The 26109-nt window shown below is 40.8% G+C and overlaps 1 protein-coding gene across 1 annotated transcript in view; it reads left to right on the forward strand.

Moving 5' to 3' along the window:
* The first annotated feature begins 858 nt into the window (after positions 1 to 858).
* Positions 859 to 26109, forward strand: part of LOC134077133 (NACHT, LRR and PYD domains-containing protein 12-like) — a 27033-nt gene continuing 1782 nt past the window's right edge. The window contains exons 1-14 of the mRNA XM_062532584.1: positions 859 to 905; positions 4628 to 4767; positions 5545 to 5658; positions 6062 to 6175; positions 7218 to 7300; positions 8985 to 10836; positions 11066 to 11323; positions 11489 to 11662; positions 11776 to 11946; positions 16187 to 16360; positions 16828 to 17002; positions 21601 to 21743; positions 24663 to 24709; positions 25694 to 26109. The exon at positions 25694 to 26109 is cut by the window's right edge and continues 1782 nt beyond it. Coding sequence (XP_062388568.1) covers positions 4652 to 4767; positions 5545 to 5658; positions 6062 to 6175; positions 7218 to 7300; positions 8985 to 10836; positions 11066 to 11323; positions 11489 to 11662; positions 11776 to 11946; positions 16187 to 16360; positions 16828 to 17002; positions 21601 to 21743; positions 24663 to 24709; positions 25694 to 26109 — 3837 coding nt within the window. The 5' untranslated portion in view covers positions 859 to 905; positions 4628 to 4651. The remainder of the gene's footprint in view (positions 906 to 4627; positions 4768 to 5544; positions 5659 to 6061; positions 6176 to 7217; positions 7301 to 8984; positions 10837 to 11065; positions 11324 to 11488; positions 11663 to 11775; positions 11947 to 16186; positions 16361 to 16827; positions 17003 to 21600; positions 21744 to 24662; positions 24710 to 25693) is intronic.

Consider the following 26109-nt stretch of genomic DNA (forward strand, 5'->3'; position numbering starts at 1 on the left):
ATTAGTGGCTTAGCGAGGTATGTTGCGCTCAAAACCAGGGTATGCTGTCATACGAAAGTGGATTTGTTTTAGCGTCGCTGTATCACCATGGTATCTTATGCTCGCAACCAAACCTGGTCGGGAGCGGGTTATGTGCTTAGTTATAGCTCAAATCGTGAAATATCACCGCCCTCTGACCAATTCTAACCAATCCATTATCTTGAAAAACGAAGTTATCTCATGTGTGCTAATCTGTCATACTTTGAACAGGTTCAGCCCCGCCTCTGCAAACATTTTGAATCTCGAAGGCGCTTTTAACTATGTTGTGCGTGCAAATATGTCACTACTATGGACATGCATGCCATACAATATCTGATGACCATCGACTTTTTGATGTTATAGGTTAGACACTAAAAAAGACCACCCTAGATTTTGCTACCGCTCATAAATGCAGAAGTAATCGTTTTTAAACCTATGCTGTCTTGTGCGTCTCCACGTTTCCCGATTGGTCAAAATCACCCCAACCACGAGAACGCGCACAGATCTGAGCTGAAAGCCTAGTTTGACAAATTTATCACATACCTGCTGTCGTAGGATCACTTAACTTAATACCCGAGTTGAGGCTTTGTGCAGCCTCGATATGTCTAGATAACCTAGATTTGTCTAACTTGCTTCGTAGGACACCTGAGTTGTTTTGCTCTTGATATGCAGCCATCCCTATTGGTCTAGTCAGATGCCACTCACTCTCTAAGTGCTTGTGATTGGACCAGTGGTGCAGCCATCCCTATTGGTCTAGTCAGACGCCACTTACCTGCTCATGATGGTATGAACACACCTTAATATCCTGATACAGAACAAGCCCAGCCAGTTCTTTACAGGGAGCGTCTGACACTCAAGGAAATGACAAGAGAATAAAACTCAACACTGTACAGTAAGTTCTTTTGTTTACATATATGAGTTGTTTGCAGTGATTGTTACATTTCTCTTGATGTTTGGGGGTATTTGCACATAACATGTGAATGTAATGTTTGTATGGAGTTCTATTTATGGCCCCCCTAATAATATCAGGTATATATGGACATGTATGAGTATTGAGATTGCTATTATCTCTTAGCTTAAACTGCTATTCATATTTTAAGACTGCCCTATTCAGAGTTAGTCTACGATACATCAACTGAACAGTCACATTTTGGCCTACAATAAATGTTGTACTGTTGCGTAAGGTTGTTGAAACATTGCCACAGCAAATATGTGCTGTACCCAAAGGTAAAGGCCAACAAGATGGTATACGATGCATGTGTGTTGGCCTGTATGTTGTGATCACAGTGTGGGTCACAGATATATTATGATACTACTGTATGTATGCATGTGTGTTGGCCTGTATGTTGTGATTACTGTGTGGGTCACACATATATTATATTGCTGTATGCCTGTGTGTTGGCCTGTGTGTTGTGATCACAGTGTGGGTCACACAGATATGATACTACTGTATGCATGTGTGTTGGCCTGTATGTTGTGATTACTGTGTGGGTCACATATATAATATATTGCTGTATGCATGTGTGTTGGCCTGTATGTTGGGATCACAGTGTGGGCCACATACTGTATATTACACTATGCAGATATTAAACCATAGACACGCACATCAAACACAGGTGTGCACACACGCACATGAAAACACAAACAGACATTCAAGCATGCCCACACGCACGCACACACAAACACACACACACACACACACACACACACACACACACACACACACACAGGAAATGTTCCTTTCCTCAGGGTGTATATGACAGGAATGCATATTCATGATGAGATCAAATAGCTTTGCTCCAGAGAGTTTCCTTGTGAGTGAACCAGTCTAGCCAGTTCACTACACGGAGCACCTGACTGGAAATTTAAAAAACATTTATACTAGACAAGCTCAAAACTTTATATATATATATATAAAGTATATATAAGTATATATATATAATTATACGTTTTATGCACCATACAGGTGGATATCAGTTTAGTATTATATTATTGTACATTTGCTGTACAGATCTCAATGAGACTTGTCTGGCCAAATAAAGGATGAGGGGTAAATAAGTAGAATAAAAAAAAGATCAGCAGACTCATTTATCTAAGTGGCAGTGCTAAGACGAATGGGGAGTTGCTTTGCTCTTGATGGTATGAACACAATTTAACTTACTGAGACAGAACAAGCCCAGCCAGTTCTCTACAGGGAGTGTACATGAGCCCCAGGTTTAAGTAAAACTTAAGAATGTCCAGATTATCCATGAGATGAGTTTTAGCTGAAATGCAGTCCAAGTAAACCTGTATAGTAGGCTAATGCATGGAGCTCAAGTTGACAGGAATGAAAAAATATGCTAAGGAACACATACAAGTTATTGCGAGGGAACGCAAAAAGTATTGCGAGGGAACACAAAAAGTATTGCGAGGGAACACAAAACTTTTTGCTGGGAACGCAAAAGTGACCCAGTGTAACAAAGGTCGTCTCTTCCCTCCCTCGATCACTCTGTGTTGTGTATTAAATGATGGATGGAATTTGTGTTGCGTTATTGCTCTGAGATTTTAGAAAAGAAAGAATTCAGGCATGGAACGAGCCAGGCGCATCACAGCTCCTCTGCCTCAGGACAGTTGCAACAGAGTGCTGCGCGACAAACACTGTCGCACAAGAAAACACAAAAGAATATTTTTCAACAATTATACAGTATGTGGCATACCTGAGATTTTAGGAAAGAAAGAAGTTAACAGAAACAGCTGTTTTCCTGACTCGCTTCAGTTTCACCTTCAGGTTCAGTTTCAGTTCAAGTCATTTCAGAGACGTTTTTGTCTGACTCCACTGTTTCTGACAGCGTTTTTCCTGAGACCTGACTCCCTGTCGTCTGAAGCCTGACTCTGACTTTTAACTTTTCTCCTCAGACTTTTTTGTCTGACTCTCTGTCTGACATGATTTCTTTTCATCTGATGTCTGAGAAATAAATGTGTAATTCCATAACTCAACATTGGTTTTCCTGAGACCTGATACCTTCTCATCTGATTTCTGACATCTGAGGATGTCCTAAAATATACATTGTACTATTGTCGTGTTAGTCGCAGACACATACTGTAGAAGGCAAGCAGGTGTGTGGACAAGGAGATCAACCCTGGAGCAGTCAGTGGGACTGATGTGGCTAATATGGTTTTGGGGTCCTGGAGCAGTCAGTGGGGCGTACATGGTTTTAGGGGCCTGGATCAGTCAGTGGGGCTAACATGGTTTTAGAGGCCTGGAGCAGTCAGTGGGGTGTACATGGTTTTAGGGGGCTGGAGCAGTCAGTGGGGCTAACATGGTTTTAGAGGCCTGGAGCAGTCAGTGGGGCATTAGAAAGTTGAATAGTTGAATTGATGGACTATCTCGGACATAACACCTTTCCTGAACATGTGCAGCCTATTTTCTGTAATGTAGTATATTATATTGACACATTTCATGGCTTAGAATAGCCATAGGCGATGATTGCTTTCTCTTTGGCAAACGCAACATTCATGAATTAGGCCTAGGCATATATATTTTAAAAGGGCAAATTTCAGTGTCGTACAGTTTTGTAATTAATGTATTTATAGTATGATGTGTTCTCTCTGCGAAAATAAAGTCTGTTGCGCTCAAATCGCTCTAGTTTCCCGCCTTCCTTGATGACAGCTTCTAGCTGTCAAAATTAATAAGGTACAGCTGGACGTCACTGTGGCTCGAGATCACTGATGATCTTTTTTGGACGTATAATGCACCTTCATGTCGTAAATTCCAGGGGCGAGGCCATTAAAACGGGGGCGTGATATTTAAATCACGCTTGTTTCCAGCCACCACATTTATCAACAAACGTTCATTCTTACGCTGGAATTGGAGTGATACGAAAGTTTGATGAATCACACGTGAGCCCCGTCGTAAGATGATTTCTACGCTCAGATATATATGTATATGCTGGTTTCTACGCTCTGTTGATAAATGAGGGCCACTGCCTTGATCTCTTATACATTAAGACATCAGTTTAAACACACTGCCTTGATCCCTTACACATTAACACATCAGTTTAAACACACTGCCTTGATCCCTTACACATTAACACATCAGTTTAAACACACTGCCTTGATCCCTTACACATTAACACATCAGTTCAAACACACTGCCTTGATCCCTTACACATTAACACATCAGTTTAAACACACTGCCTTGATCCCTTACACATTAACACATCAGTTCAAACACACTGCCTTGATCCCTTACACATTAACACATCAGTTTAAACACACTGCCTTGATCCCTTACATATTAAGGGGCTTCTGAGAGGGCTCCATCATCACAGCCTACCCTCTAAAGTCCTGGACAAATCAGCCCACTATTTCATATGTTTCTGTTGCTATGACTTCAGTTAGAACACCATCTTCAACTGTTCTGTTTACAAGTTTGTGTCTGTGTTTGTATTTTTCTTCATATTGTTGATATGAGCTTCTTTCATCAGCTTATATTTGTTATGTTTCTTCATCTTACCAGAGTGCTAAAAACAAAGATAGCGGTTCATGTTTAGCTACAGCTATAATCTACAGTATGCGGTGACACATGAAACAAAACGTAGAGCTGCATATGTCTCATGTCCATTCCCAGAGAGACTCTCCCACTGCTGCTAGGATGAGTGTCTCTCAGGAGAGAGAGGAGGCTGCAGGTCCCAGTAAAACACCCAGACCAGAGTCTGCAGCACACAGCTGTGTGCAACAAAGCAGCAAAGCAACACACTCTGATGGAGGGTAAGTGACTCCACAGATGCAGTACACATCATAGCTGCCCCCACACCCTCTCTGTTCTCTGGTGCATTGGTGCCTCATTGTCTGTGTTTGGAATCATTTGGTGCCTGTCTGTGTTGGCAGTAAACTTGTAAACTGCACAAATGAATCCAAATGTTCATGGGAGCAGCAGTAGAAAGAGAATTCAACAGCAAAAGTGGACATAAGACTGATAATACCATCACTGCAAGTTGCCTACACTGCTGAGAACCTTTTGTAGTTTTGTGTTGGTGTGTGTGTGTGTGTGTGTGTGTGTGTGTGTGTGTGTGTGTGTGTGTGTGTGTGTGTGTGTAGTGCTGCAGTTCCCCACCAAAATGCTACAAGTGGCAAACTCCATCTGCCATGTTTCACTGAAATGTAATGTGACATTTTATTGCTTAGATTCTGTACAGACAAACATACAAACTATATTCTGAGAGCCTCGCTATTCTAACAAAAAAATGTCTGTGATGATAATTTGTGTGGCATATGACATCCAGCTTACAGTATATTAGCAACTCTCTCTCTCTCTCACACACACACACACACACACACACACACACATTTAAGAAATAAGATTAGTTAAGATAAGTAAATTTAAGAACTCATAGCTTCTCATCAGTGTCAAAGTGAAAGTTGTAACCTGCTCCTCTAAGGATGAACACCATGTAGACATGTGTGTTTTAATAATACAACAACATATAGCTTATTTACTCAGTGAGTTGATGTTAATAAGTTTCTTGTGTCTCCTTACGTAACAAGCCCACAGATACACAGACCTCCATCTCCAGTGCCCAGCTGTGTGTCCATGAAGAGTGATGCTTCCATGGGTAATATGCCCCTCTTCAGCAGTGAACCAGTTCCACCAGGTCTAGAGTGAGTAGATATCAGTCTGTAGTTTTATATGCTACACGCCATTTAGAAATTTTATTAACATACAATACCACACACACACACACACACACACACACACACACACACACACACACACACACACACACACATACACACACACACACACACACACACACACAAACACACACACACTGTGGCAATGAGATGGTTGAGATAAATTTAGAAAAGTAAATGTAATAACTCATAGCTTCTCATCCATGTCAAAGTAAAGGTCTAACCTCTCCCTATATGATGGACACCATGTAGATCTGTATGTGTTTAGAAAACAGCAACATATGCTAATTTACTCAATGAGTTGAATATAATCACTCCATAAGAAATGAGTTGATGTTCATCAGTTTCTTGTGTCTCCTTATGTAACCAGCACACAGACACACAGACCTCCATCTCCAGTGCCCAGCTGTCTGTCCATGAAGAGTGATCGGTCCATGGATGGTATGCCTTGCTTCAGCAGTGAACCAGTTCCATCAGGTCTAGAGTGAGTAGTTATCAGTCTGTAGACATGTCAGTCACATGTAATTCTACATAGACACAGACACACTGACAGACACTGACACAACAATACAAGTGAATGCAAAAGCTCATAGCTTTGCATCTGTGAGAAAGTAAAGGCCTAATCCACACTCACATTACTTAGTGGTAGTTTATACAGTAGCTTTCTTCACAAACACACTGCTTTGGACCTTAACATAGGGGAAGAGATTTACAGATTCAAACATGGATGGAAGATTGTTACACGCTTAAACAGGTCTGATCAAACACACACTGCTTTGGACCTTAACATAGGGGAAGAGATTTACAGATTCAAACATGGATGGAAGATTGTTACACACTTAAACAGGTCTGATCAAACACACACTGCTTTGGACCTTAACATAGGGGAAGAGATTTACAGATTCAAACATGGATGAAAGTTTGTTACACGCTTAAACAGGCCTGATCAAACACAGAATGCTTTGTGCTCTTCATTGTGTTATGGGCAGACATGACAGTGCCATTTTTAAATCGGTACACTACCTATAATTACAGAAATGGAACAGTACTTTGCTCTTTTTCTTTTTTTTTAAATTGGCCACTTAGCCCACGCAGTTGCAGTTCACATACAGCAAGTTTATGCGCATGTCCAAGACTCCACACACACACACACACACACACCCACCTGCACACGCGCACACACACACACACACACACACACACACACACCTACACACCTACACACACACACACGCACGCACGCACGCACGCACGCACGCACGCACGCACGCACGCACGCACGCACGCACGCACGCACGCACGCACACACACACACACACACACACACACACACACACACACACACACACACACACACACACACACACACACACCTTGCACCTTGCACACTGTCAATATGGTTGCATGTGCATATAGTTTATTAATGTGATGAAACCAGATGCAGATAAAATAAAGGTGCATAGTGCACATTTTAATCAGTCCATTATCTGACCAATTAAAGTGTTCTTTGTCTGATGTCCCTGCAGGTTAAGGGCTGATATGACCCAGGATCTAGGACCCAGGAGACACCTGCACACTGGACATACACCAGGCAGAAAAAGGGAACTAGGTGAGTATACATTTTGGATTTGATCAGGTTTTATTTACTAGTACTTGTGGGTGTAGGCCTATTTGTAGTGAGTTCATGAGCATATGAATCATTTTTATAATTGACTTCTAAACTGACTTGTTTTGTCATTTCTAAGACTAGTGCAGTGCCCGTGCAAACAATGTTTTCCAAGAAACTTGTTGCCCAATGACGTTGATGCAGGTAGATCATGTTAGATTGGTGATGAGAATCAGGCCCGTGCTGTTAGAGCTTTTTACTCTTTGCAAGGTAATGAAAAAGTGAAGGGGAAAGGCGTTTGAGTTGCAGCTAATGGCTATTAGACACATTACATACCCGTGCGTTTTTGCTGTTGTTGGGAAATGATAGCCTAAAGCTAACCGCATGCATGGCCCGTCTATGCCATGGCCATGCCAGTGCTATGAAGCGCAAGGCAACCGCGGTTGTTGATGAGTAGCCTATGCAACGTTACGTGACTTTAACAGCCTGCTTACCAACATGGGTGCATGTGTGTCGGACTCAGCATGTTTATCCAACATGAACAATCTTGAAACGGTCCGTTGTTTACGTGAGACATCGTAATTTCCATGAACACGGAGTTTGTCCGCGAAATGGGCTTTTTTGTTTATGCTGGAGTAAGTGAGAGTGAGGGGGAGCGGCTAGTGCAGAGAGCAGTAGAATTGTGGGATTGCGGCAGAGTTGTATTTTGTTTAATTTAACGATATCTTTGTCATTTTTTGTCCGAACATGACCAAACTTTGCACTGCACTCACGCATGTCATTAGCAATACATGTGTCAAATCATTAGGTCAGTTGGATGAGTGGTTTGAGAGTTATACGTGGAACACACAGACAGACAGACAGACAGAGTGACACACAGACAGACGTTCCTTGCATTAATAGATACTGTAGATGAGGACCTGAGGACAGTTATAAAGAATCACAAAATATATTGCCCCCTCACATTACAGTAGTGAATATATTGCCCCCTCACATTACAGTAGTGAATATATTGCCCCCTCACATTACAATAGTGAATATATTGCCCCCTCACATTACAGTAGTGAATATATTGCCCCCTCACATTACAGTAGTGAATATATTGCCCCCTCACATTACAATAGTGAGTTAGTAAAATATATTGCCCCCTCACATTACAGTAGTGAATATATTGCCCCCTCACATTACAATAGTGAGTTAGTAAAATATATTGCCCCCTCACATTACAGTAGTGAATATATTGCCCCCTCACATTACAGTAGTGAATATATTGCCCCCTCACATTACAATAGTGAGTTAGTAAAATATATTGCCCCCTCACATTACAGTAGTGAATATATTGCCCCCTCACATTACAGTAGTGAATATATTGCCCCCTCAAATTACAGTAGTAAATATATTGCCCCCTCACATTACAGTAGTAAATATATTGCCCCCTCACATTACAGTAGTCAATATATTGCCCTCCTGTATTGATACATACATCCTGTATTGTTCCCCCCTGTGAAGCACTGAACATTAATTTGAAGCCCTGTGAACAATAACAAATATCACTATTTCTTTATTTTTATTTATTAGTGCTTGTGGATGTAAGCCTATTTGTAGTGAGTTCATGAGCATATGAATCATATTTATTTTTGACCTTTATGATGACTTTTAAATGACTCTTGTTGTCATTTGTAAACAGATGAGGACCTGAGAAGAGTTATAAAGAATCACAAAGCCAGTCTGAAGAGGAGGTTTGAGAACATCTCTGAAGGCATCATCAAACCAGGAGCTGAGTTACTCCTCAATAAGATCTACACAGAGTTCTACATCACAGGAGGAGAGAGTGAAGGGGTGAATAAGGAACATGAGGTTTGTCAGGTAGAGTCAGCGTCCAGATATCAATCCATAGAAGATATACCCATCAACTGCAACGACATCTTCAAGCCCTTACTTGGACAGGAGAAGCACATCAGAACTGTGATGACCAAAGGTGTTGCTGGAATTGGAAAAACGGTCTCAGTGCAAAAGTTCATTCTTGATTGGACAGATGGGGTAGCCAATCATGATGTAGATTTGATGTTTCCCCTTTCTTTCCGCGAGCTTAATTTAGTCAGAGGTGATCAGTACAGTCTTCACAGCCTCCTGCTTGACTTCCACCCTGAGCTGAAGGAGCTGAATGATGGTGAAGGATATAAAGACTGTCAGGTTGTGTTCATCTTTGATGGTTTGGATGAGAGTCGGTTGACTCTGGACCTGGAGCAGAACAGTGAGTTGTCTGATGTGAAACAAACATCATCAGTTGATGTTCTGATGACGAGCCTCATTCAGGGAACTCTACTTCCCTCTGCACTCATCTGGATATCCTCAAGACCAGCTGCAGCCAGTCAGATTCCTGCTCAGTTCATTGACCAGGTAACAGAAGTACGAGGATTTAATGATACACAGAAGGAAGAATACTTCAGGAAGAGAATCAGCGATGAGAGTCAGGCCAACAGAATCATCTCACACATTCAGACATCCAGGAGTCTCCATATTATGTGCCACATTCCAGTCTTTTGTTGGATTGCAGCTACTGTACTTCAGCAGATGCTGGAAAAGAAAAATATCAAAGACATTCCCAAAACGCTGACTGAGATGTTCATACACTTCTTGCTCATCCAAACCACAAGAAATGATCAGAAGTATCAGAGTGGATCTGAAAAAGATACAAAGAAACTTTTGGAATCTCAGAGGATCATTTTACTGAAGCTGGCTGAACTGGCTTTTAAGAATCTAGAGAATGGCAACCTCATGTTTTATGAGGAAGACCTGAGAGAGTGTGGTATTGATGTCAGTGAAGCCTCAGTGTACTCTGGCATGTGCACTGAGATCTTTAAGACAGAAACTCTGGAATCTCAAAAGAAGAAGGTCTACTGCTTTGTGCATCTGAGTGTCCAGGAGTTTCTGGCAGCTGTGTTTGTGTTTCACTCGTATTTGGTTAAGAAACTTGAGGCATTGAAATGCTTCCTTAGTGAAAAGGAAAGAGATGAACTCAGTCCATCAGTTTTATCTAAGTTTGTATCAGCACTACGAGTACAAACTCAAGACAACTTACATGTTTTACTGAAGAGTGCAGTTGATAAGGCTTTGAAGAGCCAGAACGGACACCTGGATCTCTTCCTTCGCTTCCTTATGGGCATTTCTCTGGAGAGCAATCACAGACTTCTGCGAGGTCTACTGAACCGCACACACAACAGCTCAAATAGCATCAAGGAAACATGTCAGTACATGAAGAAGCTCAACAGAGAAGGTCTCTCTCCTGAACGATGCATCAATCTTTTCCACTGCTTATTTGAAATGAATGATGATTCCATGCAGAAAGAAATTCAGACATTCTTGTCATCACCAAAGAACATCAAACAGAAGTTATCTCCTGCCCACTGTTCAGCACTGGCCCACATACTTCTGATGTCTGAGGAGGTGCTGGATGAGATTGAGCTGAAGAATTACAACACATCAGATGAGGGACGCAGGAGACTGCTCCCAGCTGTCAGGTGCTGCAGAAAGGCACGGTGAGTTTCTGATGGAGAGACTGTGCTAATTATAGTGACTCAATATAATGCTGAAGTCACATGTCTACTACCAGCGGTGAACCCAGACTAACCTGTTAGCAAATTTGAATTTGGAATTTTTCAGTCTGGAAAAAAAGATGATTACTTGCAAAAGATTACTTGATGGTGCTGATTGTGTCCCATTTATCCATTTCTGCAATATTTTATATTTTTTCACATTGTTATGCAGACTTGCTGATTGCAAACTCTCAGAGAAGTCCTGTGGAATTGTGGCTGCTGTTCTACAGTCACCAAATGCCCTGATAGAACTGGACCTGAGTCACAATGACCTGGGAGATTCTGGAGTCCATCTTCTCTCTAAGGGACTGTCTAGTCCCCACTGCTCCCTGATAGATCTGGACCTGAGTCACAATGACCTGGGAGATTCTGGAGTCCATCTTCTCTCTAAGGGACTGTCTAGTCCCCACTGCAAACTGCAGACCTTAAGGTTGGTGTTAGTCAGACATGTCTTTGTAAAGGATTATTATTATGTCTAGCGTAGCACATTATGGTTTGGTTGGTGTTTTATATGTGTCTTAAGACCTGTACACACCAAGTCCAATCGGCACTAACTTTCTCTCTCTCTCTCTCTCTCTCTCTCTCTCTCTCTCAGGCTCAGGAAGTGTGGTATCTCAGATGAAGGTTTTGTTTGTCTGGCTCTGGCTCTGATGTTAAACCCCTCCTGTGTGAGAGAGCTGGATGTGAACAACAATCATTCTGGAGAATCAGCACAGAAGCTGTTATCTGCTACACTGGAGGATCCTCACCGCAAAGTTGAAGCACTTCAGTATGTACTCTAGAGTTGAATGACGTGCAAAATATCTCTCGATTTATCGGGGCATCCTGTATCCCATGTATCTATCTCTGTAATATTTGATCTTTTCTCATGTTGTTATGCAGACTTGCTAAATGCAAACTCTCAGAGAAGTCCTATGGAATTGTGGCTACTGTTCTACAGTCACCAAACTCCCTGATAGAGCTGGACCTGTGTCACAATGACCTGGGAGATTCTGGAGTCCATCTTCTCGCTAAGGGACTGTCTAGTCCCCACTGCAAACTGCAGACCTTAAGGTTGGTGTTATTCAGACATGTCTTTGTAAAGGATTATTGTTATGACTAGCATAGCACATGGTTTGGTTGGTGTTTTATTTGTCTTAAAAGGACACTTCACTAATTAGCATTAAGCTTTGTGTCTTTAGAAAACCAGTCATGTTTTTGAATGGTCGTGCATTATTCCCTCAGTTTGCCCTGAGACGGGAGAATTACGGATGTCAATGTTGGACTTCCTGCTTTCAATGATGTAAAAATCGTTTTAATTTCATAATTGAAAGCAGGAGGTCCTGTATCTTTGTCGAGTTGGTGAAACTACAAACACTTTCCTCATTTTTCCAAGGGGGGGCGCTAGGGGTGGGACCTCACTTGAAACTGAAATATATAGCCGCCATCTTTGTTGGAAGCTAAGCTACCATGCTAGGCTCCTGGTCTGTGGAGAAAGCTGATAAGTAACTACAATTTGATATTAAAGGGATAGTTCGGATTTTAAGACACGAAGTTATATGGGTTCCCTGTCAGCAACGTTGTGCATCAGCACTGACTTACCCCCCGACAGCGTCCTGTGAGCCGAGATCCAGCCGGTTTTTGATCGTTTTTGATGCCGGACTATTTTCTTCAGCAAGTTTCTGGGGTCACGAAAGTAAAGTGTTTTTCTTCTCAAAACCATATGCGTTCAACAGAGTGATATATTTGCACCACAAAAACGTTGTCCAGCTGTCAGTAGCGCGCAGTGATAGGAATCGCGAAAAATAAGTAAGTGATAACGAGGTTTGAATTTTTCCTGGACAACGTTTTTGTGGTGCAAATATATCACTCTTTTGAATGCATATGGTTTTGAGAAGAAAAACACTTTACTTTCGTGACCCCAGAAACTTGCCGGACTACTTTCTTCAGCATCAAAAACCGGCTGGATCTCGGCTCACAGGACGCTGGTGCGGGGTAAGTCAGTGCTGATGTACAACGTTGCTGACGGGGAACCCATATAACTTTGTGTCTTAAAACCCGAACTATCCCTTTAAATACTAATTCATTTAATGCTGATATTGAAACTGATATGGCAAATGGGGATTCTGAATATCTGGTATGTGAATTTGATGCACGAGATTACCTGTACGAGCCGTAATACAGTATAGAACAGGAGGCCTCCATCAAGGCCTCCATCAAGGCCTGCAGCAAGCCTGGCTGTCGATTAGGATCACTAGCTGTCGATTAGGAGGCTTTGCCTGGGCTGGCTCAAGCTAGGATGGACAAGCTTTCACGAGGTCAGTTAGCCTAATGTTATTCACAAGTTATTGCACAAATAGTATTAGAAATACTAATACTTGTGAAAGGTCGGGTATTCTAGCATATGCTGTCAATTTACGGGACATTTCACATGGAAATATGTCAAATTAATGTTTTTGTTCACGATTTTTTTGCTAATTCCTTTTGAAGAACAGCAACATTGATATATGGCCACAAGATTGAGTGCAACATAAAACAATGATCGTTATAATTTTAGAATCGTTATTAATGCCAAAATGTTTCTTTAGTGAGTCCTTCTGTGTATTATTTGTAACTACCTGCTGGTGGGTGGCTTGGTAAGGCAGTGAAAGGCAGGGAATTCAGGGAGTTGTTGGCTTTTATCCACATAACCCAAAAGCACATTTTAGGCTTTTTTCTCCCATCTCAGGGGAAAATGAGGGAATGATGCATAACCATTCAAAAATATGACTGGGTTTCTAACAATGTAAAGCTTAATGCACATGGGTGAAATGCTCCTTGTAAGTAAAATTTTTCGAATGAAACATTCACTCAAAATTAAGCATAGTAGGATTGTCCACACTTGCAAAAGCCCTGTCCAATTCCAGGTAGCAAAAATTGTGCGCGCTGAACGCGGCCTGATTAAATCAAAAACACTCGGCCAATTCTCGGCATGAATTTAGGTCCGATTGTTTTCTGAGCGCTCAGCTGTATTGCTTTGTAAGCCCCCGCTCCCAATCCAGTTCATTGTCTGGGTTTTACTGAGTTCCATTCGTGTCAAGTTAATACTAGAATTGCTAAGCAGTTCTTTATACGAGGTATAGGCCTAATCTGCATATAAATCATAAACAGTTTTCAAGTTTAAAGCATTTTTATTGGACCATCACAACATTCATGTAAAACCATCAAGGGTTTCAAACACTTTGAAACATTTAACTTTGGTCCACTGCATGAATTTGAAACTGATCTACGATGTCTGCCGGTTTGCCCTCTGGCTTCAGCCACCATCTCTGTCGGAGGCCAGCTGCAGCCACCTGGTGATGAAGAGCTTTTCTGTGGAGTCTTTAGTCCGGGAATTCCTGCGGACTGCATCTGAGAAAAAAACACAAGAAGAGGGCAGCATGTCACTCAGTGTAGCACGTCACTAACTGTAATATGCTAACATACTGGACCAGTACTAGCTAAGGTATGGGGGAGACACGAGACATACCTGTAGTTTACAGAACAAGAATATAAATGAAATAAGCCAGTTAGTAGGATTTTGTTCCAATTTATTTTCTTCCACAAGTCAAGGACTGAGCTCGTAAATAATAGGCCTACTCATAAATTGCATCCAAGCTGCAAAGAAATCAGTTAACATGCACCCCCGCTAGTTTTAGCCCCCCTAGCCAATGTTTGCTACTGTACCTTTGAAATAAACAGCTATTGTTACACCTTTATTGATCCCCACCTTGCACTATACTTTAATCAGGCATGATAAAGAATTTTGGTTGTTGTTAAAAATAATGATTGTTAATTGAATACTTCTCTCTTTTTGTTTCATCTGGAGGGATAGGACGAAGGAACTTTGCGAACAAAGTTTAAACGGTTCAACATTTCATCAGCAATAACTCGAAAATGTTTATGTAAAATGTTCAACTCAATTGTTGATGCTTTTTAGGAAATGTTAAACAAGACTTACCTCAAGTTCACCGTAATTTCGCAGGATCAGCAGAAGTCAGGCGTTGAGTCTTCCCTCATCCAAAGTTATGCACACTCCAGCACTCCAGTGCTGACTTGAGCCGTGTGCCCGTTGAAATCGGCTTCATACTGGTAAAAAGGGTCTGAGCTGAGCGCCCAGTTAACAGCTGTCGCGCAGCTCCCTGCAGGTGGCAAAATGACCTGGCCTAATGGTGGTTGCCACGACTCAGCTGAGGACGCGTCTCAGCCGACAGCGCCGCAGGTTTTACAGAAGCGGCCCGCTCCTAATTTCTAGAAGGGCACCGATGCCGCGTGTTTGTGTAGTGTAGTGAGATGGATGGGTGTCCTGATGAGCTCAATTGTGTTCTGTAGTTTGACTGCAGTGTCCTCTATCGTAACAGCATCAGTAGCATAGACAAGGGAAGGGAAGGATGACTTAAAGCTTTCAGTTCCCCTGCACCTCAAACCAAAATGCACCCCATGAATGAACAAAGTCTGGTCGGCTTTAATCCCCCCTGGGGATTTGACAAAGCTGTTCCAAATGTATCGGATGCCAGCTAGCTATGCGAGTAGAACGTTAGTAAACCTCACTCCCCGACGCCGCAAGAGCGCTACTGGCATGAAAGTTAAGAGCCTGGGCTTTTAGCTGGATTGTTAACGTGCTCGACTCCCGATCCGAGGTGCTGCTGTTTTGCGGGTTCTATCCCGGGCGTGTGCAGGGCTGTACCGCAGTGGTTCCACACAACGCAGGTTACACAAACACACATCTGAATATCTGCGAGCTGTATCGATGGCACTTTGTAAAAACAGTAAAAGAAACTCCTAGGATTTTCAGTCCTCTCGCTTGCAGCAGGCCCATTCAGATGAAAAATGTAAAAATATCAAGGTGTAGCAGACTGCTCCAAAGTGTCTAAAAGGCCCCCGGACCTCCGGGATTTTATGAGTTCTCCCTGTTCTCTTTTATAGTGGGCATATCTAATCTAAAATAACCTCTTTCTTGGTTTCATGTATTATAAACAACTCCATAATTCACTCAGTATTCAATAGGCTATAGCCTACTGAAAGTGTGTGAACTTGTGTGACGTGAGAACAAAAGAGAATGTTAAATATTTGAAATAATTGCATTGGACTCCATGGCATATCTACTGTAGTGTGTATGGGCTTTTAAAAGTGTGAAAGATTACAGACTGAATCTTGAGGATTACTGTGCCATATTTTTAGAATGACACACTCACTCTCTAAATTCAATACAAGCAAAACAGCATAACAATGTTTATTTACAGTAACAATTAGAACTAACTCTCTCTCTCTCTCTCTCTCTCTCTCTCTCTCTCAGGCTCAGTAAGTGTGATATTTCAGATGAAGGTTATGTTTGTCTGGCTCTGGCACTGATGTTAAACCCCTCCTGTGTGAAAGAGCTGGATGTGAACAACAATCATCCTGGAGAATCAGCACAGAAACTGTTATCTGCTACACTGGAGGATCCTCACCGCAAAGTTGAAGCACTTCAGTATGTACTCTAGAGAACAACAAACAGTCTGGATTGATTGATTGATTAATCGATTGATTTATTCTGACATTCACACGAGTGAGGATATATGTAATTGCATTCAGTAGCCTAACCAGTACTGTATAATCTCCACACAGAACAGAACATTTGATTGGCAGACTTAAACAAAAAACAACTACCTTTGAATAAAACAAATGCATGTCCTACCGTATAGTTAGAACGCATTCATAAACAAGTAGACTACAGTATGTGACCTGTTACTGTTACTGCAGAAGGGCTAGTTCTCACTACAGGTAACAAATGAATCATGAATCAATCGTTAATCAGCCAATCTAAATGCAGCATCAACTACACTGTTTACACTGACATTTTATGTTCATTTCACTAAATGTAGTCAATTTGATTCAAAGTAGCCTTGCATAATATGTAGAGTTCTTCTGTCATAATCCTGTCAAATGTTGTTGCAGATTTGCTGCCTGTAAACTCACTGATAAGTCCTGTGAGATTGTTACTTCAGTTCTACAAACACCAAACTCACTGCTACAGCTGGACTTGAATCACAATGATCTGGGGGATTCTGGAGTTCAGCTTCTCTCTAAAGGACTGTCCACTTTTAACTGCAAAATACACACATTAAGGTGGGTATACATTTTATTATCATCATAGGGAGACAAACCATGACAATATAACATCAACTGGTCAGCATTGAACATGCTTTAGCATATTGCTTATATAATTGCATTTGTGTAGTCCAACCTTTGACTTTCAAGATTTGTTTGTGGATTAAGCAATATGGCAGCAGTGAGAGTGGTGTGAGTAGCAGATATCACCACGGCTGTGATTTGCAATATGGCAGCAGTGAGAGTGGCCTGGGTAGCAGATATCACCATGGCTGTGATTTGCAATATGGCAGCAGTGAGAGTGGCGTCGGTAGCAGATATCACCATGGCTGTGATTTGCAGTTAGGCGTGAGGCCAGAGGCCAAGCACAGTGGGTGCCTGAACATTTATTTAGAGCATTGGAGCAGTTCTGTAGTTTATTGATATTTTAATAATGTCTTATTAGTTTACACAGACACACACACACAGACAAACACACACACAGACACACACACAGACACACACACACACACACACACACACACACACACACACACACACACACACACACACACACACACACATATACGCTATACATATAAAAGGACAATGGGTGTCCACAGAGCATCATTATCAACAACAAAAGTGTTTTCTTGAGAATACAGACCATTTTCTCCAAGACCACAGAACAACATACACTTACTCTACAATTCTACACCTGAGACCCTCTTACTTCTTGCACTGAGACATTAAAAACAATACAAGACAGAGATACATTATCATTTGTCATTGGATAGATATATATCAGTCTTCAATAGCAGTTCAAGAGTAGTTCATGTTTGGAGAGAAGGAAAGTCAAAGGGGGGCTTGACATGGTGCCAAGAATCCTGGCCATATGGCCGCTTAAAGGGATTATCCGGAGTAAAATGCACTTTAGCAATGAAGCCAGTTGAGTACCTTTCCGGAAATGTCACTGCTGCAGCTGGGGAACGTTTTAGCAACACTTCAGCAACATTTCCGGAAAGGTACTGACTCGATTAAATTCCTTTTGGACTCTCTATCCGACCACATAAAGACCTGGGGATACTTCGGTTTGGCTTTAGGGACCCTCTACTCACCACCACGTACTGTAAGTGTAATGTTGTTTTGAACAGTAGAAGAGGTATAGAAATAGCGTTTTGTAGCGGCAAAAGGATGTGCCCGGTTCACTTCCAGGCTAACAAGTTTTGGCTAAAAACTGTAAAATTTAACTTTCTCAAAACACATCCGAATGACATGATGTGATGTCAACTCAACGTATGTACTCCCAATCATCCCTAGCTAGGGCCGAATTCGGAAATATTGGGCACTTCTGGAAAAGTTTTTGATTTTTGGCAGGGTGTTAGATATAGGCCTAAGGTTTTAAAAAATCCATGGATACAAGTTGGGGTGGCACCCCTAGTGGCAGTTAGGCATACAGTCCAAAATGGACCCCACCGAAAAGAGAAAAGGTTATATGTCAGCTTCCTTTACTCTTAAATTGTTGTATAATGCATTTTTTCTACTTTGTTTGATACAAGGAATCCTATTCTGATATATTCTTCTTATTGTAAGTCAATGTCCATGTTAAATCTATTATCATAGTCATATTTAGCTCAAATAAACTGTCAATATCTCTGAAAAGTCACACTGAAATATTACCCAGGACCCTAGACCATATTTTTACCTCCAATGTATTCTTTCTTTGTTGATTGGACAGGTCACTATCACTCTAGTGTCAAAAATCACATGTTGGAACCAAGAGGACCATTGTTGAGGCTTTAAATAAGCACTTCAGAACTATGCCACAGTGAAAAGTTATATTTGGCTTTTAGTCAGGCAGCCAAGGGGTCCCACCTATTTTTTTTTGCAGAATCTATTAGACTAGGGGTACCTCTTAAGATTTAGGAGGGTGCCCAGTGATATCCCTTGGGCAATTTTGTATATTAAGCCTTTCTTGTCCAATGTGTTGAATATAAGGCGGAGATACTACAGGTGAATAGGGTAAAAAAAATAACAAGCAGATATCACTATGAAACTTCACCAGTTGATTGCTTAGATCAATATAAAAAAATAAATGTATTACAAGTTTTCTGTAATTTAATGTTTGAATATGAAAATTAGGCATGATGTAATTAAATATGCACTGATTTGCATAAACTCAAAAAGATCAAATCTGAACATCGGCTAAAGCCAGTTTGATTTTTTTTTTTGTTGACATAAGAGATGAAAAGTATCTTAAAGCGGAAATTATGGATATCTCATTCAGTTATTCAGTAAATCAGAAAATACTACCAGCATATACAGTACAAAAAAGAAATCCATGTTTTTTGGAATAAAATTTCCTATAAATCAGGCTAAGAATATTATATCAACAACCCCCTCTGTAAAAAGCTTCTAAACATGGTTAGGGATAAGACTGAAAAGTTTGCTGATTTTGTTGTGAGAGAGGAAACTCATCCATGGGTGCTATCTCACTTGGACTGTATTTAAGTACATTTTATTTGAGTTGATTTGCATTTGATAGGATATTGATAGGAGGTATTTCCCATGTTTTCATGATTTTGATGATATTTCATGATAGTTATCATGATAGTTATTCATGATAGTTATTCAGTAAATCAGTAAATCAGTAAATCAGAAAATATACCAGCATATACAAAAAAGAAATCGCCATGTTTTTTGGAATAAAATTTCCTATAAATCCGGCTAAGAATATTATATCAACAACCCCCTCTGTAAAAAGCTTCTAAACATAGTTAGGGATAAGACTGAAAAGTTTGCTGTATGTAGATGCTTGTGAAAAGAAGATTTTGTTGTGAGAGAGGAAACTCATCCATGGGTGCTATCTCACTTGGACTGTAGTACATTTTATCTGAGTTGATTTGCATTTGATAGGATATTGATAGGAGGTATTTCCTATGTTTTCATGATTTTGATGATATTTCATGATAGTTATCATTATAGTTATCGTTCTGGGTGTGAACGGCCCTTAAGAGACATGCAAGTGGGAGATGCTAGCACCCATGGATGAGTTTCCTCTCTCACTCTGAGAACAAAATCTCAACTTCACAAGCATCTACATACACCAAACTTTTCAGTCTCATACCTAACCATATTTAGAAGGTTTTTTACAGAAGGGCTTGTTATATTATTCTCAGCCTGATTTGTATGACATGTTATTCCTAAAAAACATAGCGAAAATTTACTTTTTAAAGGCTATTGTCATTATTTCCTGATTTACTGAATAACTGAATGAGATATCCATAATTCCCTCTGTTAAATACATTTAATCTCTTGTGTGAACAAAATGAAAAGAAAAAAAAAATAAACTGGCTTTATCCAATGGTCATATTTTATCTTTAAATTTAAGCAAATCAGCGCATATTTAATTGTATCATGCCTAATTTGCATATTCAAACATTAAAGTACAGAAAACTTGTAATACATTTATTTTTCATATTGACCTAGGCAATCAACTGGTGAAATTTCATAGTGATATCTGCTTGTTATTTTTTTTACCCTATTCACCTGTAGTATCTCCGCTTTATATTCAACACATTGGACAAGAAAGGCTTAATATACAAAACTGCCCAAGGGATATCACTGGGCACCCTCCTAAATCTTAAAGAGATACCCCTAGTCTACTAGATTCTGCAACAAAAAAAAACTTTAACCGACAAAACCAGGTCCACCTAAATTATGGCATTTGACTGCTGAATTGATTTCAGAAAAAGACAGTTTCTGGTAAAGGCATTTGCTAAACAATATTTTTTCACACTAGAATGATGGCAACACATTCAATATTATTCCTAAAGGGTGAATGTATGGGTTTAGAGTCCTGAATAATCTTTTTATGTTATTCAATTTCAGAGATATGGACCTTTTTCAAGCAAAAAGTGACTATGGCAATACATTTGACACGAAAATAACCTGATTATAGGAAGATAATATCAAAATGATCATTCTTTGTATCAAATCAAGTAGAAAAAGTGTCATTATACAACAATTTATGACTAAAGAAAACTGAGATATAACCTTTCTCTTTTCAGTGGGGGCCATTTTTGATTTTACGGTAACTGCCACTAGGGGGGCCACCCCAACTTGTATCCATGGATTTTTAAAAACCTTAAGCCCATACCTAACACCCTGCCAAAAATCAAAAACTTTTCCAGAAGTGCCCAATCTTCATGATTTTTCACGTATTCGGCCCTAGCTATAAATTGATCTAAAGTGCATTTTACTCCGGATTATCCCTTTAAGACAATAACAGCAATCAAATGCACACAGGGAACTTGACTACAAAGGACATTCAACCGTGACACTTCTTCATCTGCTTCAGGGATACAAAAGGCCTTACAATAACAATGCCTATCCTCCGTCCACTGTTCAGCAATGTAATTTAAGTACTGAACAGGTACTGTATAGTTTCTGTCAGTTAACAAATTTGTGTTAAAAATGTATTTAAGGAGGAGTGTGTACTATTTCAATAGATATCTCCTCCATACTTCACATCATTATCATCATATTAATCTCTCTCTCTCTCTCTCTCTCTCTCTCTCTCTCTCTCTCTCTCTCTCTCTCTCTCTCAGGCTCTCTGATTGTCTCATCACAGAGAAGGGTTGTGGTTTTCTGGCTTCAGCTCTGACTTCAAACCCCTCCCATCTAAAAGAGCTGGATCTGAGCTACAATCATCCTGGAGAATCAGGACTGAAGCTGTTATCTGCTAGACTGGAGGATCCTGCCTGTAAACTGGAGATACTTAAGTATGTTCAGAAAGAAACCCCAGTGTTGCACATTTAGACATTGTCTCCTTTGTGGAGACCTATTACAATTATGTCCGTTGCTTGAACACTATAGACCGATGCTTAGATTACAGGGTTTTTTTTATTGCTTTGACGCAGTAGTCGACTCAAAAAACATTTTTCAAAACTCTAACGCAAAGGCCTAAACAGTGTCACCAATGGTCAAAATGACTCATTTTGCCTGCAAAAGGCTCTAACTCCTCCAAAACATTTAAAATATGGACCAAAAGCAAATTTTGCCCTCAAACAACACAACTTGCACACAAGTGCATAAGCGCTTCCAATCAGTCATTAGACAAGGGGCATCAAAATACAAAATTCAGCTCGCAATGTGAATCAGTGCTGCATTACTGGTCAGCAGCTTACATATCAGTGCCAATTTGCTTTTTTGCAAAAAATAGATCCGGAATCATATACAATGATTTTTCAAATTTTATTGAATGCAATATTCATTCTTTTTTGAGAGAGAGAGAGATTGTGGCTAAGAAATTAAATATTCCAACACAGAAACCACATATTTAGTATGAAAGAAAAAAAAATCCAGTAAAATTGATCACTGTTTAAGACATTAGGGAAAAAAAATAATAATTCTGTACAATAAAGAAAAAAAATATTTTCTAGTCAATTCTTACTCTCACTCTCATCTGCCTTGACCATCCATCAGAGGCGTATCTAGGATTGAGAGGTTAGGGGTGCTTAGCCCCAGGAGTGTCTTTTAGAATGAAAAATGTTCAGCGTTCCTACAAAGGCTTGGTCATTGTTTGAAGAACATTTAGCAGAACCAACATTTTTAGATGATGTTTGAATAAGACAACTGCTTAGGTTGGGAATGCCTGGGTTGAGTTTGAGATGCATTAGGCCTAGCCTACACATGGATCATCACTATTTGTTTTGTGTTTTTATCCAACTTTGATAACATGCATATAAATGTGGAGATTTCTCTCTTTTCGCCTTTTCATTGTTATTATGCCAATCAACTGAGTTGAATGCTGTGCATGTTGTCTCTACACAGGCTACACATATTGCTGTGCATGTTGTCTACACAGCCTATAGCCGCACTGTTGTCTAATTAGGCTACACACATTTTGCGATAGGGTGACATTTCTGATTCTGACACACCCATCATACAAAATAAAACGAACTCAGTCAAAAGCCTGTTGCAAAAGCCAGGTTCAGCGGCCACAACGTTTTGAAACTTTTCCTCCGGTTCCCATTCGGCTTATGTGACATTTGCAACGTTTAATCATCTTTCGTTCATAAACCTTTACCTCAATCACGCAGACCACCTCAGCATCAGCTCCCTTGTCTCTCTCCTGCTCCTCACTAACTTCTTGAAACATCTTCGTATCATCTAGCCAATGAATTGAAGACAGTTTAAATGTTCCCATGCCAAAAACTAATGCTGATGCCATTTAGTTTTCACTCGCAGTTTGGTTGTTCGATGTTGCCATTTTCCATAACGTTCCATTTAGCTGCCAAAATCAAATGAAATAGACAAATAGCCTATCGCCAGGCTGCAATATCACCTTTTCTTCCCCATAGAAAAGGCATTGGCAACGTTAAGCAATTAACAATTACTGATATCAACTTACAATCTCACTATGTCGTTCACTGCGACTTTTGTCCTCTCTTCCGCCCACAGCACAGGAACGTTAACCATGCTCGCCTGCCTACCGCGCTAGCCAGAGCGCTATCTGGTTCTGAGGCATGGGAATTATAACGATACTTTCATTCAATAAACGGACTTGTATTTATAGTTTGACTCGCTTTCTTGCTGGCTCATGTTCAGTTTATACATATCATGACACATATCTGCACTTTTTTTTTTTTTTTTTTTAAATCCGACCCCAAATTATAGGGGGGCTTGGGAATATTTTGATACGCCTATGCCATCCATGCTTGCAAGTTACAACACACAACATGGCACCTTTTAAGCCTGCAAACTGATTGCAAATTGAAAGGTTTTGTGAAGCAGTGTCAAACAGGTGCTTCAGTGATTTCATACTGGGCAATAAGTTTCTAAGAGATGAGAACATATAGTTTCTGTTTGGTTACCACAGCTAAAGCAATGGAGTTTGGACTGCTTGAATGACATCTGCGTTAACTGATTTGCAAAAGGGTGCGGGAAGTGTGTCAAAACAATGACAATGGGTTAACTCATTTGCAAGAGGTGTCTTTTGCTCTGCTGAGAGAGTGATGGTGAAGACTGAGAGGTCACCAGTTTCTTCAACCAGCTTAAAGCAATCAAAAAAAACTGTAAAGTAACACAACTTGAAACCCCAGTGTTGCACATTTAGAAAGTGTCTCCATTGTAGAGACCACATTCATTTCTTCAAACCGAGTGCAGTGACCTATTTTCAAATGTGTGTTGTAATAGCTGCTTTACACTGAAGTGTGTTTGTTATCTCTTTGATGCAACACCCAGTAATGCAACTATTTAGAGGTGTGTTCAAATTTGCAAACATAGCTGAATGTTAAGGAATCCTGGCAAATAGTTTTCTGTTTGTTTGTAACTGTTCAGAGAAAGCATATTTGACAGAAACCTTCATCACTGTGTGCTGAATTGGAACACCTCTCAGATTCCAGGCTGTGAGATGAACAGAAAGACAGGGAGGTGAGCAGAGGAACAGAGAGAACAAAGAGCTGAAAAAACTATTTTCTGATAGTCTGACCAGGGGGGACAAGTGGATGCCTTTGTCTGCAATGCAGACAGCTGGAAAAAGAGTTACTTCATTACTATATATCAAGGGAAACATATGGCAGGCCATTTGCTGTGAAATAATACATCACCTTGCATTTCACAGGTGGCACAAACAGAAAAACAGCAGTCTTGACATCTGTGAAATGGTACATGTGTGTGACATTTAGTTTTTCTTACAGAACTGACCATGCCTCTTTAGACAGAGCACAACCACGTTTGCTGAGATGTAAGTGTTTCATATCATATTTGTATTTGCATTCACAAGTTTTAGCTTGCTTGTGTGTATGGGTGTTTACTAGCAATGTGTGTGTGTGTGTGTGTGTGTGTGTGTGTGTGTGTGTGTGTATCTGTGTGTTTGGTAGGGTGAGGATTTATGTGTGTGTTTGTGTGTGTTTCGGTGAGTGTAGGTATAGGTATGTGTCTAAGACACAGGACACAGTATGTGTGTGTTTGTGTGTGTGTGTTTGGTACAGTGAGAAAGAGTGTGTGTGCGTGTGTGTGTGTGTGTTTGGTAGGAGTGTGTGTGTGTGTGTGTTTAGGTGAGTGTAGGTATATGTGAGTGTGTGTGTGTGTGTGTGTGTGTGTGTGTGTGTACTGTAGGTGAGTGTCTGAGAGTAATTCTATAGGACTCAGGGTGTGTGTGTGTGTGTGTGTGTGTGTGTGTGTGTGTGTGTATGTATGTGTGTTTGTGTGTGTAGGAATAGGTGTCTTTCTGAATGTAATTCTACAGGACAGTGTGTGTGTTTGTGTGTGTGTGTGTGTGTGTGTGTGTGTGTGTGTGTGTGTGTGCATACGCGCATATGTATAGTTGTGTGTGTGTGTGTGTATGTGTGCGTAGGTATAGGTGTGTGTCTGAGAACAATTCTACAGGACACTGGATGTTGGTGTGTGTGTGTGTGTGTGTGTGTGTGTGTGTTTAAGTCAGTGTAGGTATTGGTGTGCTTCTGAATATAATTCGACAGGACACTGTGTGTGTGTGTGTGTGTGTGTGTGTGTGTGTGTGTGTGTGTGTGTGTGTGTGTGTGTGTGTGTGTGTGTGTGTGTGTGTGCGTACGCACATAGGTATAGTTGTGTGTGTGTGTGTGTGTGTATGTGTGTGTGTGTGTGTGTGTGTGTGCATAGGTATATGTGTGTGTGTGTGTGTGTGTAAGGTATGTATGTGCGTTGTTCCATAGTGACGTGTGTTGTCTGCTGTGTGTTGTGTGTACAGTTTCCTGTGAGTTCACTCTGGACCCAAACACGGCAAACAGAGAACTCCTTCTGTCTGAGGGGAACAGGAAGGTGACCGGGGTGAATAAGGAGCAGCCGTATCCTGACCATCCGGACAGATTTACCGACTATCCCCAGGTGATGAGCAGAGAGCCTCTGACTGGACGCTGCTACTGGGAGTGGGAGTGGAGTGGGAGGAATGTTGATGTGGGAGTGGCCTATAAAAGCATCAGCAGGAGTGGATGGATCGGACGCTCTGCCAAGGCCTGGTGTCTGTTCTGTTCCAGTGAAGAATACACAGCCTACCACGATGGAAATACTACTTTCCTACCCGTCCCCCCCGCAGGCTCCAGGAGAGTTGGAGTTTATGTGGACCATGAGGTCGGCACTCTGTCCTTCTACAGGGTCTCCTCTGAT

Source organism: Sardina pilchardus, chromosome 1, assembly GCF_963854185.1.
Source record: "Sardina pilchardus chromosome 1, fSarPil1.1, whole genome shotgun sequence".
Lineage (NCBI taxonomy): Eukaryota > Metazoa > Chordata > Actinopteri > Clupeiformes > Clupeidae > Sardina > Sardina pilchardus.